Genomic DNA, 14,902 nt, shown 5'->3' with positions numbered 1-14,902 from the left:
GCCTGCTATTGTGTCAGGCACTGTGGTAAATACTGGAGATACGATATAGGAGGCCTTGTAACAGAGTCCCTCTAAAACATACTTTTCTCTTTTTTTTTTATTTTTAATTTTTTAAGTAATCTCTGTACCCAACGTGGGGCTCAGACTCACAACCCTGAGGTCAAGAGTCACATGTTCCACAGACTGAGCCTGCCAGGCTCTCCTAAAACATACTCTCTTATGCATATGGCATGCTGTATGCTCCTGACCAGTGGCTACCCTGGGGGATACCTGTGCTTCTCTGCTGGCATAAGTTGTATCCTTACCAGGAGTTAGTACTTTTTATTTCAGATCTGTTAATGTCAGCTGCAATGGTTATTTTAATGACAACATTTACAGGGCACCTGGGTGGCTCAGTTGGGCTCTGCACTGGCATGGAGCCCGGTTGGGATTCTGTCTCTCTCTCTACCCCTCCCCAACTCGTGCTGTCTCTGTCTCTCTCTAAATAAATAAACAAACTTAAAAAAAGTACTTAGGAACTGTAAGGGTGAGATGAAAGTTGTTTCTGTGAAAACTAAGTTGAATGCTTTATAAAGATCTGACAAAGGTAAGGTATAAAAAAATATTATCAGATCTGATGCAATGAGAACTATAAATGTTTTGGGGGAAATTCATAAAAGCCTAAAGCTATTGTGTACTCAGATTGCCTTATAAATAACTGTAGTTCTCTCTATAACTGACAGTAGAAACTGTAGATCATGTAATAAGGATACTGTCCTCGCGAGAATGATGGCATAGCACTTCCACCCGTGGGCCCATACTCAAAGGAAAAGCCCAAAGGAAAGATTGATGAACGAGTACATTTCACTTAAAACAGAATGGTTAATGTCTCTTCTTCTAAATAGGATTGTTTTGGGGGCACCTGGGTGGCTCAGTCAGTTGAGCGCCTGACTCTTGATTTTGGCTCACGTTATGGTCCCAGGGTCATGGTATCAAACCCCACATCAGGCTCCACACTGAGTGTGGAGTCTGCTTGGGATTCTCACTCTCCCTCTGCCCCTCTCCACTATGCACACGTGCTGTCTCTCTCTAAAAACTAAAAAAAGAAATAATAAAAAATAAATAAAAAGGATTGCTCTGCTCTAGCCAACTGTCCTCCGGGTCATGTCAGATAAGAACTTAATACAATGAGCCAAAATAGATGTAGCCTTCACCCTTTGTGGCAGTGACAGCCTAGTGGGGGAGACAGACAGCAACTGTATTATAGTATTATATCATACAATCAGAAGTACCCTCATTTTCAGGAAACTAAGACTCTTGAGGGGTCAGCTTGCCCAAGGTAATAAAACCAGCAGATTAAAGAACTAGAAGTGAAACCCAAGTTCTTCCTGTCAAATCAGACTTCCTCCAGTTCTCTGGCCTCATCTTTCTTCCCTGTCTTTTTTTCTTTCTCCTCCTCTCAATTTTCTTGCTTTTTCTTCTCTTTCTCCTTCTTGGAGAGGTTTCCACCGATAGTTGAAATATGACAAGATTTCACTTTATTCAGTCAATGCACTGGATTTTTAGGTTTATTTTATGTGACATAACTTAGTTATCAAAAATGATATGGCAGGATTCTCACTTAGAGCTCATTTGAGTAATCCTTAATGAAATCTGGGCTGAGAAACTTAGGTGTGAATCCCAGTTCTACTACTTACTAGCTGTGTGACTGTGGACAAGTTAATCTATTCTCCCATCTCTAAAACAGGAGTGACAATGTCTTTCTCATAGGATTGTTGTGGAGTTTACAGGTTTGCATTTTTTTTAAGTAGGGCCACGCCCAATGTGGGGCTTAAACTCAGGACTCTGAGCTCAAGAGTCACATGCTCTACCAACAGAGCCAGCCAGGTGCCGCTATGGTGGGATTTAAATGACTTACCACAGGGGCGCCTGGGTGTCTCAGTCAGTTAAATGTCCAACTCTTGATTCCAAATCAGGTCACGATCTCATGGTTCACAGGTTCAAACCCTGTGTCGGGCTCTGCACTGTCATGACAGTGCAGAGCCTGCTTGGGATTCTTTCTCTCTCCCTCTTTCTCTGCCCTCCCCAACTCGAGCTCGCTCTCTCTTTCAAAATAAATAAATAAACTTTAAAAATTAAGAAAAAATGACTTAACAGCACAGGGCACATATAGCTCTCATTATTGAGCATGTAAGAGTCTAGCTGTGTCTCCTCTTTGATCCATTTCTTCACTGAAAGAGTTTGGTTCTCTAAGTTTATAACCACTATGACTAAGAGGTTAATATTCTATAACTACTATATATTTCTATTGTCTAGTTACAGTCAAGGAGGACTTAACTGACAAAAAGTTCCTTGATTTCTGTGTGATACAGACCCATGCTATCTTTGTCTGTTTCAGGTCACCCCTTTCCTCAATGGTTTTTGGCATCAATGCTTTGTTTACCAAACCTGCTCAGTCTTTAGCTCCCATGATGATACTCTCTAAGCTAAAACAGTATGGATATGGAAACGCAGATAAAAGGTAGAGTAAAAATGCCTTTGAAATAATGTAAAGGAAATATTAAAGCAAACTCAGCCTTTTATATTGATTACTAGGCAATTATCTTGGACTTTGGATATTATTAGTTATTAATTCATAGATTTTGAGTAAGCTATAGTAAAGAGTATTAATATCAAAGGAATTTTCATAGGAGTATCTTTAAGGGTGTTCTTTATACTACAAATATCTATATAATCCACACTAAGCTACATATTGATTGCTTTTATCTAAGTCATTCATTCATTTATTATTTCATTGCACAAATGTTTCTGAGGGCCTCCCAGGCTTAAAGGTGCTGGGGTCTGGGCATCTGAGTGGCTCAGTCAGTTGAGTGTCCAACTCTTGATTTCTGCTCAGGTCATAATCCCATGGTTGTGGGATCGAGCCCTGCATTGGGCTCTGTGCTGAGCTTGGATCCTGCTTAAGATTCTCCCCTCCCCTCTCCTCTCCTCTCCATTCCTCTCCTCTCCTCCTCTCCCCCCGCCCTTGCCTGTCCCCCCCATCATAAACCACACACACACACACACACACACAAAACCAGGGTGCTGCAGATACAAGATGAATAAGGAGCCTCTAAGGAGCCCCACAGATTGTAAAACACTGTGATAAGGGCTCTACTGGAAGCATAAAATGGGGCACTGTGGTAATACAGATAAGAAATTCCTACTTTGTTTGGTCTGCCCGGGGCAGGGGGCACCTCAGAGAAAAGGGGGTTCCTGAGCTGAGTTTTGGATGCTAAGTTGGATTTCCCCTCCTGAACATTAAAGAACATCATTCCAGGCAGATAAAACAGCATGGCAAATGTCTGGAAGCATGAGAGAACTCTTAATAAGCTATGCATTTATTCACTCAACAAACGTCGTTGAGAGTCTACCATGTTCTAGGTTCTGTGATAGGGCAGCAAACAGCAGTGAACAAAACAACAGAAATCTCTTCCCTCCTAGAACTTAAGTTCTAAGTGGGAGGCAGGTAGACAAAAAATTAAATAAAATACTTATTATGTTAGTTGGCAATAAGTTCTTTGGTGAAAAATGAAAGAAGGGGAATGAGAAGAGTTGGGGAAAGCTGCATTTTTAATTAGTGTGATGGGGAAGGCCCCAGGAGGTGACATTTGAATAAATGCAGGGAGGTGGGAGGGCACCATGGCAGCTCTCTGGGGCAAGAGTGGTCCTGGCAGAAAACACAGCAAGTGCAGAAGAATGGAGAGGTACCATGCCTGGCTTTCTAGATCTCACAAGGAAGCTGGTGTGGCTGGAGCAGAGTAAGCGAGAGGAGGTCAGGTCTAGTAGGTCCTTAGAGCCCTGCTTTGTTACTTTGGTTTCACTATGACATTTCTGGTGGTGGTGAGGCAGTGGAGGATTGATTTATTTTTTATTTATTTGCTTTATTTTTTAGAGAAGTTTTAGGATCACAAGAAAATTGAACAGGAAGTACAGAGTTCCTGTATATTCTCTGCCCTCCACTAGGTACAGCCTTCCCTATATCAACAGAGTGTTACACTGGTTATAATCAACGAACCTACATAGATACATCATTATCACCCAAAGTCCATAGTTTACATTAGGGTTTGCTCTTGGTGTTGTACATTCTGTGGGTTTGGATGAACATGTAATGACATGTATCCACCATTACAGTATCATAAAGAATAGATTTGCTGCCCTAAAAATCCTCTGTGCTCTACCTTTTCATCCTACTCTCTCCCCTAAACCCAACAACCTGTGATCTTTTTACTGTCTCCATGATTTGCCTTTCTCAGAATGTCAGATAGTTGGAATCATATAGTATGTAGCCTTTTCAGATAGATTAAATTTTAGTAATATGCATTTAGGTTTCCTCCATGTCTTTTCATGGCTTAGCACTGATTCCATTGTCTGGATGTACACCTCATTTATCTATTCACTTACTGAAAGACATATTGGTTGCTTCCAAGTTTTGGCAATTATGAATAGAGCTGTTATAAACACCCATATGCAGTTTTTTGTGTGTATATAAGCTTTCAATTCCTTTGGGTAAATACCAAGTAGCACAATTGCTGAATTGTGTGATAAGAGTATGTTTAGTGTTGTAAGAAACAGCCAAACTGTTTTTGAAAGAGGCTGTACCATTTTGAATTCCCATCAGCAAAGAAATAAAGAGTTCTTGTTGCTCCACATCCTTATCAGCATTTGGTATTGTCAGTGTTTTGGACTTTAGCCATTTTAACAGGTGTGTATCTCATTTTAATTTGCAGTTTCCTAATGACTTATGATGCGGAACATGTTTTCATATCCTCATTTGCCATTTGCATGTCTTTGGTGAGGTGTCTGTTCAGGTCTTTTGCCCATTTTTTAATCAGGCTGTTCATTTTCTTATTATTGAATTTTAGGATTTCTTTTTTTTTTTTTTTTTTTTTTTACATTTATTTATTTTTGAGAGATACAGAGCACAAGTAGGGGAGGGGTAGAGAGAGAGAGAAAGAGACACAGAATCCGAAGCAGGCTCCAGGCTCCAAGCTGTCAGCACAGAGCCCGACATGGGGCTCAAACTCACGAACCGTGAGAGCATGACCTAGCTGAAGTTGGATGCTTAACCGACGGAGCCACCCAGGCGCCTCTAGTTTTAGTATTTCTTTGCATATTATGGATAACAATCCTTTATCAGATATGCCTTTTGCAAATATTTTCTCTCAGTCTGTGGCCTCCCTTCTCATTCTCTTGACAATGTCTTTGGCAGAGCAGAAGTTTTTAATTTTAATGAAGTCCAATTTATCAATTACTTCTTTCATAGGTTTTGCCTTTCATGTTGTATCTGAAAAGTCATCACTATACCCAAATCACCCAGATTTTCTCTTGTGTTATCTTCTAGGAATTGTATAGTTCTGCACTTTACATTTAGTTCTGTGATCTGTTGTGAGTTAATTTTTATAAAGGTGCAAGGTCTAGATTCGTTTTACACAGGTAGATATCCAGTTGTTCCAGCCATTTGTTGAAAAGACTACTTTTTTCTGTATTGTATTACCTTTGCACCTTTGTCAAAGATCAGTTGATTATATTTATGTGGATCTATTTCTGGCCTCTCTGTTGCATTGCATTGATCTATTTGTTACTTTGCCAATACCATACTATCTTGATTGTTGTAGCTTTATAGGAAGTCTTAATGTCAGGTTATGTTGGCCCACTGACTTATATGGAAAGGCTATTGCCTTTCCATATAAATTTTGGAATCAGTTTGTTGATAACCACAAAATAACCTTCTGGGATTTTGATTGGCATTGAGTTAAATCTATAGATCAAGTTAGGAAAAACTGACATTTTGACAATATTGAGTCTTCTTATCCATGAACATGGAATATTTTTCCATTTCTTTAGTTAATTTTCTATTTTTCACCAGATTTTTGTAGTTTTCTTCATAGAGATCTTTTACATATTTTGTTATATTTATACTTAAATTCTTCATTTTGTATTGTTTGTTTATTTCAGAGAGAGAGAGAGAGAGAGAGAGAGCACACATGTGAGTGTGAGCAGGGGAGAGGCAGAAGGAGAGAGGGAGAGAATCTTTTTATTTTTTAAAATGTTTTTATTTATTTTTGAGACAGAGAGAGACAGAGTATGAGCAGGGGAGGGGCAGAGAGAGAGGGAGACACAGAATCCGAAGCAGGCTCCAGGCTCTGAGCTGTCAGAGCCCGATGCAGGGCTCGAACTCACAGACCGCGAGATAGTGACATGAGCTGAAGTCAGACACCCAACTGACTGAGCCACCCAGGCGCCCCAAGGGGGAGAGAATCTTAAGCAGGCTTCATGTCTAGTATGGAGCCCGACGTGAGGCTTGATCTCACGAACCATGAGATTATAACCTAAGCTGAAATCAAGAGTCATGCACTTTACTGAACGACTCAGAGCCCCTAAAGTCTTTATGCTAATGTAAATGTAAATGCTAATGTAAATAGTGTTATGTTTTTATTTCCAATTTCCACTTGTTTACCACTGATACATAGGAAAGCCATTGACTTTTGTATATTAACCTTATATCCTGCAACCTGGCTATAATTGCTTATTAGTTCCAGGAAGTTTTTGTTGTTGATTCTTTTGGATTTTCTATTCTACATAGCCAAGGATTTTATTTTATTTTATTTTTGAAACATATTTTTTATTTTTTTATTAAAATATTTTTAATGTTTACTTATTATTTGAGAGAGAGAGAGAGAGAGAGAGCGCACGCCCGCACACGCACAAGTCAAGGAGGGGATGAGAGAAGGAAACATAGAATCTGAAGCAGACTTCAGGCTTCAAGCTGTTAGCACAGAGCCCAACGTGGGGCTCCAACTCACAAACTGTGACATCATGACCTGAGCCAAATTTGGAGGCTTAACTGACTGAGCCACCCAAGAGCCCCAAAACATATTTTTTAAAGTTTATTTATTTATTTTGAGAGAGAGAGACTGTGTGCACATGTGTGCATGTGTGCAAGTGAGGGAGGGGCAGACAGAGAGAGAGAGAGAAAATCCCAAGCAGACTTCATGCTGTCAGTGCAGAGCCTGATGTGGGGCTTGATCCCATCACCGCTGGATCATGCATGACCTGAGCCCAAATCAAGAGTTGGATGCTCAACTGACAGAGCCATCCAGGGACCCCCAAGGATTTTTTTTAATGTTTACTTATTTTTTTAAGAGAGAGAGAGAGAGAGAGAGAGCAAGCCAAGGAGGGTCAGAGAGAGAAGGAGAGAGAAATCCAAAGCAGGCTCTGCACTGTCAGTGCACAGCCCAAGGTGGAGCTGAAGTCACGAACTGTGAGATCATGACCTGAACCAAAACCAAGAGTCAGATGCTTAACTGACTGAGCCACCCAGGCATCCATAGGATTTATTTTTTAAAGTTTTTCTTATAGGGGCGTCTGGGTGCCTCAGTCAGTTGAATGTCCGACTTTGGCTCAGGACATGATCTCACGGTTCATGAGTTTAAACCCCACATTGGGCTCTGTGCTGACAGCTTGGAGCCTAGAGCCTGCTTCAGATTCTGTGTCTCCTTCTCTCTCTGCCCCTCCCCCACTCATGTTCTGCCTGTCTGTCTCTCTCTCTCTCAAAAATAAATAAACATTAAAAAAAAGTATTAAAGTTTTTCTTACACCCCCCCCCATTTTATTATGAACATTTTCATTTTCAAATATACAAAAAAAGTTGAAAAAGATGTATAGGGAAGATTCATATATTCACCAGCTAGATTCAACTATTTGTTTGTACCTATATTTGTTTTATCACGTATATTTTTTAAAAGTTTTATTTATTTATTTTGAGAGAAAGAGAGCAAGGGAGGGGCAGAGAGAGAGGGAGAGAGAATCCCAAGCAAGGCTTTGTGCTGCCAGCACAGAGCCTAACATGGAGCTCAATCCCCTGAACCATGAGATCCTGACCTAAGCTGAAATCAAGAATCGGCCACTCAACCGACTGAGCCACTCAGGTGCCCCCTCACAACTTTTTATTATGAAAAATTTCAAACGCACAAAAAAGTTAAAAAAAAAAAACATACAGAGAAAATCCATACACCCACTCCTTAGATTCAACAGTTGTTAACATTTTGTCGTATCAGCTTTATCTGTATCTATTGCATGTGTGTGTTTTGTTCTCTGACTATTTTAAGGTTTAGTTGAAGATAGTGGCACTTCGTACATCTTATAATTTATATATCTCTTCTAGTTTAGTATATATCTCTTAGAAATAAAAGCATTCTGACTGGAGAGTTTTGATCTGAGTAACAACCTAAACAGCATCCCTCTGGCTACTGTGTTGAAAATAGGTTGGATGGGGGAAAGGAGAAAGACATGGAAACCTGTATTCCGTAACATATGGTATGTCACGCTGATGGCAGCTGGAGGGAGGTGAGGCTGGAAAGGAAATCAGGGGCTGACTAAAGGATCTGTATGCTAGATTTAGATGTTCTTAATCTTATACTTCTGGGTTTCCCAAATATTATGACTTTTTTTGTCTTTTGTTGTATGATTACTCTCTGTACTATTATTTGCTAAATATTTTTCTTCAATTATGAACATAAAAAAATCTTACATGCCTTAAACAAATTAGACACAAAATAATTCATTTCATGGGTTTCATTCTTTGCTAACACAAAACACTTAACCATTAGAATAAAAAGAACAATTGTGTAACATCTGAAAATTGTCATATGTACTACCAGGAAAACAGATGCTGTCCTTTGAGAAAGACTGCTATAGATAAAGGAAATCATTGGAAGTTTTTAAGCTGGGACAGACATAATCTGAATTTTGTTGAGAAGATTCTGGCAGTTGTATAAAACAAGGATTCGAGAGGGACAAAAATGAAAACTTTGTTACTTGTTGCCTATTGTGTACCAAGTGCTTTGGATACAAAAGTAAATGAAACAGGTTGCTGCCACTAAGGAGCCTACAATCTAGTCAGGGAGACATGAGGATAATTTCAGGCCAGAGTGGTAGTTACTATAGTTAGAAGTATATACAAGATATAATGGTGACTAAAAGGTGGGTATGATCGACACTGCCTTGGAAACCAAGTCCAGGAAGGTAGCACAGAGGAAAAGCTGCTTCAGCTGGGTTTCAATGGAGGTGTTAATAGTGTAAACAGAGATTGGAGGTAGCGAGGGAAGAGTAATGGTACGTGCAAAGCACGGACGTGTAAAATGACAGGGTATTCGTTCAACAAACATTTACCAAACACTGTAAATCAGGTTCTATATAAGCCCTAAAGCACAAAAAGACGAAAGATGAAGCCCCCTCCCTGAATAAGCTCAACGTCAATTACAGTGAAAATCACAAGGCTACGTGTTAGGTATTATTGATTGATGTAAGTATGCTGTGTGAGTACACCTAGCTAAGCATGCAATTCAGACTGGGTAGCGAAGAAGCGATCTGTCAGATGAATTTTGACAATGTAAAAGGAGTCTGCAAGTACAGAGAGGCATGAGATCATGTGACACGGCTGGAGGACCCGCAAAGAGTTTAGAAAGGCTTGAGAAGTGTGGATTTGATCTTAAAAGGAATGAAATATTATTATTATTAAGCCAAGGAGTCATAATATCAGATTTGCTTTTGAAAACATCACCCTGAAGTGTACATAATGGTTCGAAGGGAGGTTAGCAGAATTGCAAAGAACAGTTTGAAGGCCAATGAACTGCTTTTATATGAGAAATGCTGGTGTGGGCCTGGACTAAAGCAATGTAACATGGAAGGCAAGGAAGAGATTGACATGAAAGGGATTGAGGAATTAGAATTGGGGCGCCTGGGTGGCTCAGTCGGTTAAGCAGCCGACTTCGGCTCAGGTCATGATCTCACGGTCAGTGAGTTCGAGCCCCACGTCGGGCTCTGTGCTGACAGCTCAGAGCCTGGAGCCTGCTTCGGATTCTGTGTCTCCCTCTCTCTGACCCTCCCCCGTTCATGCTCTGTCTCTCTCTGTCTCAAAAATAAATAAACGTTAAAAAAAAAAATAATAGAATCAACAGCACTTGGTGACACTTGTTATAGAGGCATGACTCACAACTGGGTGATTATGTGTTGAGAAATGAGTTGAGTATACACAGGAATTGAATGTGGACTGTTCTGGATGGCATTTCTTCTATAGAATTTGAAGGAACTCTCTCTTAATCTCTGCTTCTACATCTACTAAGTGAATGTTTTCCACCTGCACTGGGGAAGTTGCTTGAAATCCAGGTTAACATCAAAAGTCTCAAGCAATGTTGTGGAAGAAAACCATGGTGGTTGAAAGGGAAGAGGAACAGAATCTGGGGTAGAAAGAACTCAAAGTTCAGTTGTTGATAGATGTAAGAGCAATGCAGGAAGAAGGGGTGCATTTAACCTGTCTCTAAATTTTCCTTGAGAATAGAGGCCCTAAAGTAATGTTCCTCCACCTTGTTGAACATTAGAATCACTTCAGGCTTAAAAAAGTTCTAATGTCCAGGCCATACCCTAGACCTGTTAAATCGGAATCTCTGGGGGTGAGGTCCAGGCATCAGTTTATTTATTTATTTATTTATTTATTTATTTATTTATTAAATTTTAAAAAATGTTTATTTTTGAGAGAGAGACAGAGAGACAGAGTGCAAGCGGGGGAGGGACAGAGAGAGAGGGAGACACAGAATCCGAAGCAGGCTGCAGGCTCTGAGCTGTTAGCACAGAGCCCGAAATGGGGCTTGAACTCACCATCCATGAGATCATGACCTGAGCCGAAGTTGGACACTTAACTGACTGAGCCACCCAGGTGCCCCCATCAGTATTTTTTAAAGCTCACTAGCTTATTCTATTGGGCAGCCAATGTGGAGAACCTAGAGATTTACTTCCTTGGAAACAGAGGCTCTAGAGACTAATTCTTGTCGATTTGGGCATAGATACATTGACAATCAGACACGCTGGCAGCTAGTCTCATGGTCCAGTAAGCATTTTTAGAGATATAAACTTATTTAGGGCACTTAAAGATCATTTATCTTTGTGTGATAACTTAACATTTGGCATCTGGTGGCCTTACGCAGCTAATGCTAATCTGAAAGTGTCTGACTGAAGTCCAGAGGCCAACTGCACACTGAACAGGATATGGTTAGGTGATCAGAAAGTGCTTGGAGATTCACGTAGGATGAATTTAGCAAATGTCTATTTGAAATAAATTTCATGCTTGTAAGGGAGTTTTCTAATACCTGATTAATATTTTACTGTTACAATATGCAGAACTGTATGGTTCAAGGGTATTATTCTCGCCCCTGCCATTTTTGAAAGATGGTCTGTGATTTCTTGATATAGTTAGAGAAATGTTGGTTCTAAGGGGCATGTTATTTCATCAAGTTTGATAGATCTATTTTCTTCTTATTGACCTATGGATATACTACTCAGTAGCCTGTAAGTATAATGATCAGTTTATTGTTAATGGAGATTCATAAATGGGGTACTTGGGCAAGAAAACCAATGTGTAATATCTCCTAATTATAGGGTATAAGGTACTTCATGTGATAATATTAGAAACTGATTCTCTTATTTTATGCATGTAGCTTCTATTAAAAGTGCAACAAAGTCCACACTTTTCACAAAAAAGTGACAATGAAATTATAGTATATTATAGAAAACAACGGCTATTCCTTCTATTTGGCCAGTTAAGCATGCTTTGCATTCTTTTGTCTGCAAACATTTGTGGAGTATCTACTAGGTGTTAGCACTGAGCTGGGACCTGAGATACAGAGTTGTAAGGCATGATGCTTTCTGCCCTTGGGAACTCACATGGCATTAGTGCAGGAGGCAGACCAGAAGGTGTGGTACAACGAGTTAAGTCCAAGGTTGAGATAAGCCCAGAGTGCGAGAGGAACACCAGCTGGGCACTCGGCTGCTTATTACAGGACACAGAGCACAGCACTGACTCCGTGTGGTAGCACTGTCTTACAGCCCTGGCCCAATTCTTGCTGCTTGAGAAGACATTCTGGAATGGAAAGATGCATTTCCCCAGTAGTCCAAATCTGCCAGTTTATTTGTTGAGTTACACTGTCATCTGTGGATACTCTGCCAGAAACCAAAACAAAATCCATTACTTAAAAAATAGTCTTCTAGATCACTCTGCTACATAGCCATATGTTGAAAAATTGTTTTAAATTTATGTTTATTTGTTTTTGAGAGAGAGAGAGAGAGGGAGAGAGAGAGAGAGAGAGAGAGACAGAGTGCAAGTGGGGAAGGGGCAGAGACAGAGAGGGAGACACAGAACCTGAAGCAGGCTCCAGGTTGCTGACAGCACAGAAGCAGATGCAGGGCTTGAACTCAGGACCACAAGATCATGACCTGAGCTGCAGTCCGATAAATGACTGAGCCACCCAGGTGCCCCTAACCAAGTATGTTTTTAAATACTGTAAGTGCAGCTTTCCCTTTGCTTCTCTTTTGTCTGAAGGCCTCATAATACTTCAAAAATTACACTTACAATAAAAGTTTAGAAAGTGGTTTTTCTCTCAATGACATAGTAAACAATACTGTCTTAAACTCCAGCAAAGGAGCAGATCGGAAAATGAATTGCTTCAGAGTGAATAAAAAGTAACCTCAAGGCTTTGTCTTTTAAACAATGAAAATATTCTTAGTGTTTAATTTTTTGTAGCTAATCATTAAAATCAGTTTTAAAGCTGTTTTTGGAAAACAAGTGCTTTCTGTAGTGATTTACTACAGCAACAGCCTGGAAATTTCCAGGCAAGGACTCTCTTCTGCTTGTTTAATGAATTCTGTTTCACATTAGGACAAAATTGGTGGGTTTATTCAGTATTAAAGATTAGGTTACCTAGACTAGAAATGAGCTAGTCTTATGTATTATACTTGGTGCTGGTGGATTTTGTTCTTTCAAGCTGTCAATTCAATAAGCATGCTGTTGATTCTGAAATACTTATTGTAAATTCCTTGATTAATGTCTTTTTCTAAAGTTTTATTTATTCTGAGCGAGGGGAGGGGCAGAGAGAGAGGGAGAGAGACAGAATCCCAAGCAGGCCCTGCACTGTGAGTGTAGAGCCCGATGAGGGGCTTGAACTCATAAACCATGAGATCATGACCTGAGCCAAAGTTGGACGCTTAACTGACTGAGCCACCGAGGTGCCCCTTTTTGATTAATGTTTTTACATATTCTTGACCTAGTAAGTCATTGAAGCATAGTGCCTTGAATAGGAAACACAAACAACCATTTCTCTGAAAAGTGCATATAGCTTTCTATAACGATCCCTGGAAGAGCAAGAAACAGTAGTTAGGACACTCCATGTATTCAGAGCCTCAAACTGTAAGATAGGACTTCCCCTCCCATATCACTGGGAAGATAAGATTAAAAACGTATAGGGGCGCCTAGGTGGCTCAGTCGGTTGAGCGTCTGACTTCGGCTCGGGTCATGGTCTCACGGCTTGTGAGGTCAAGCCCCACGACAGGCTCTGTTTTGACAGCTCGGAGCCTGGAGCCTGCTTCTGCGTCTCCCTCCCTCTCTGCTCCTCCCCTGCTCACATGCTCTCTCTCAAAAATAAAGATTAAAAAAAAATTGTTTTTTAATGTATACAAAATAGGGGTGCCTGGGTGGCTCAGTTGGTTAAGTGTCCGACTTCAGCTCAGGTTGTGATCTCACGGTTTGTGGGTTTGAGCCCCACGTCAGGCTCTGTGCTGACAGCTCGGAGTCTGGAACCTGCTTCGATTCTGTGTCTCCCTCTCTCTCTGCCCCTTCCCCTGCTCACTCTCCATCTCTCTCTCTCTCTCTCTCTCTCTCTCTCTCTCCCTCTCCCCAAAAATAAACATTAAAAATTTTTAAAATGTATATAAAATATTATAGCTGCAAAGAAGTGTGTACATATAAGCATATACATTTGTTGAGATTGCTAGAATTTGGGATAATCACTTTTTAACAATGTTCCATGCTAAGTCCATTTGCCAAGTATCATGAACATGAGCACTTGTAACATTCTAAATGAAGAGCATTTGGCCCAAAAGATTATGATTTTAGCTAAATCAGTTTCCTAATGATGTGTCCGAAATGGGGCTGTAATGGGAGATTTTGTTGAGGAAACTCTATCCACAAGTTCACAGGACAATGATAATATATATCCTGTGTTTTACCACCACAGAATTATCAACGATTTTGATTTCTTTCCCACTGCCTGCTTCTTTTACTCTGTATATGAGTTATAATGTTGCCATTTGCAACAATATGGGTGGAACTCGAATGTATTATGCGAAGGGACATAAGTCAGTCAGAGAAAGACAAATATCATAGGATTGCATTCATATGTGGAATTTAAAAAACAAAGCAGATGAACATAGGGGAAGGGAATGAAAAATAAAATAAGATAAAAACAGAGAAGGATGCAAACCATAAAAGACTTAAATATAGTGAACAAACTGAGGGTTGCTGTACGAGAAGTGGGGGGATGGGCTAAATGGGTGATGGGTATTAAGGCACTTGTGATGAGCACGGGGTTTTATATGTAAGTGATGAATCACTGGATTCTAGTCCTGAAATAACACTACACTATATGTTAACTAACTTGAATTTAAGTTAAAAAAAAAAAAAAAAAGAGTTATGTTCCATTGCAAAGGGACCACCTGAGGACAAGATTATGTCCAAAAGAGGAGATAATCAACTTCAGGGTTTTTTTGTTTGTTTGCTTGTTTTTTGTTTCTTGTTTTTTTCCAATAAATATATACTGCTGATTTTTCCTAGTCTTTTTTTTTAATGTTTATTTATTTTTGAGAAAGAGAGAGGGTGGGGGCATGCATGCAAGCGGGGGGAGAAGCAGAGAGAGGGGACAGAGGATCTCAAGTGGGCTCTGCACTGACAGCACTGAACCCGAAGTGGGGCTCAAACTCATGAACTGTGAGATCATGATGTGAGCCGAAGTCAGATGCTCAACCAACTGAGCCACCCAGGTGCCCCTCTAGTTAG

The 14,902-nt window shown here is 40.2% G+C and overlaps 1 protein-coding gene and 1 long non-coding RNA gene across 5 annotated transcripts in view; one reads left to right on the top strand and one right to left on the bottom strand.

Moving 5' to 3' along the window:
• LOC102959488 (transmembrane protein 180) overlaps positions 1–14,902 on the top strand; it is a 40,381-nt gene that overhangs the window by 20,407 nt on the left and 5,072 nt on the right. For all 4 annotated transcript variants that reach the window (XM_042972034.1, XM_042972031.1, XM_042972032.1 and 1 more), the window contains one exon: positions 2,378–2,500. In XM_042972034.1, coding sequence (XP_042827968.1) covers positions 2,378–2,500 — 123 coding nt within the window. The remainder of the gene's footprint in view (positions 1–2,377; positions 2,501–14,902) is intronic.
• LOC122234687 overlaps positions 11,364–14,902 on the bottom strand; it is a 30,595-nt gene continuing 27,056 nt past the window's right edge. The window contains exon 3 of the long non-coding RNA XR_006212595.1: positions 11,364–12,015. This is a non-coding gene — a long non-coding RNA (uncharacterized LOC122234687). The remainder of the gene's footprint in view (positions 12,016–14,902) is intronic.

Source organism: Panthera tigris, chromosome E3 (genome assembly GCF_018350195.1).
Source record: "Panthera tigris isolate Pti1 chromosome E3, P.tigris_Pti1_mat1.1, whole genome shotgun sequence".
In the NCBI taxonomy this organism is placed as follows: domain Eukaryota; kingdom Metazoa; phylum Chordata; class Mammalia; order Carnivora; family Felidae; genus Panthera; species Panthera tigris.
The sequence above is the reverse complement of the archived record's forward strand: the minus strand, read 5'-3'. Positions and strand labels throughout refer to the sequence as shown.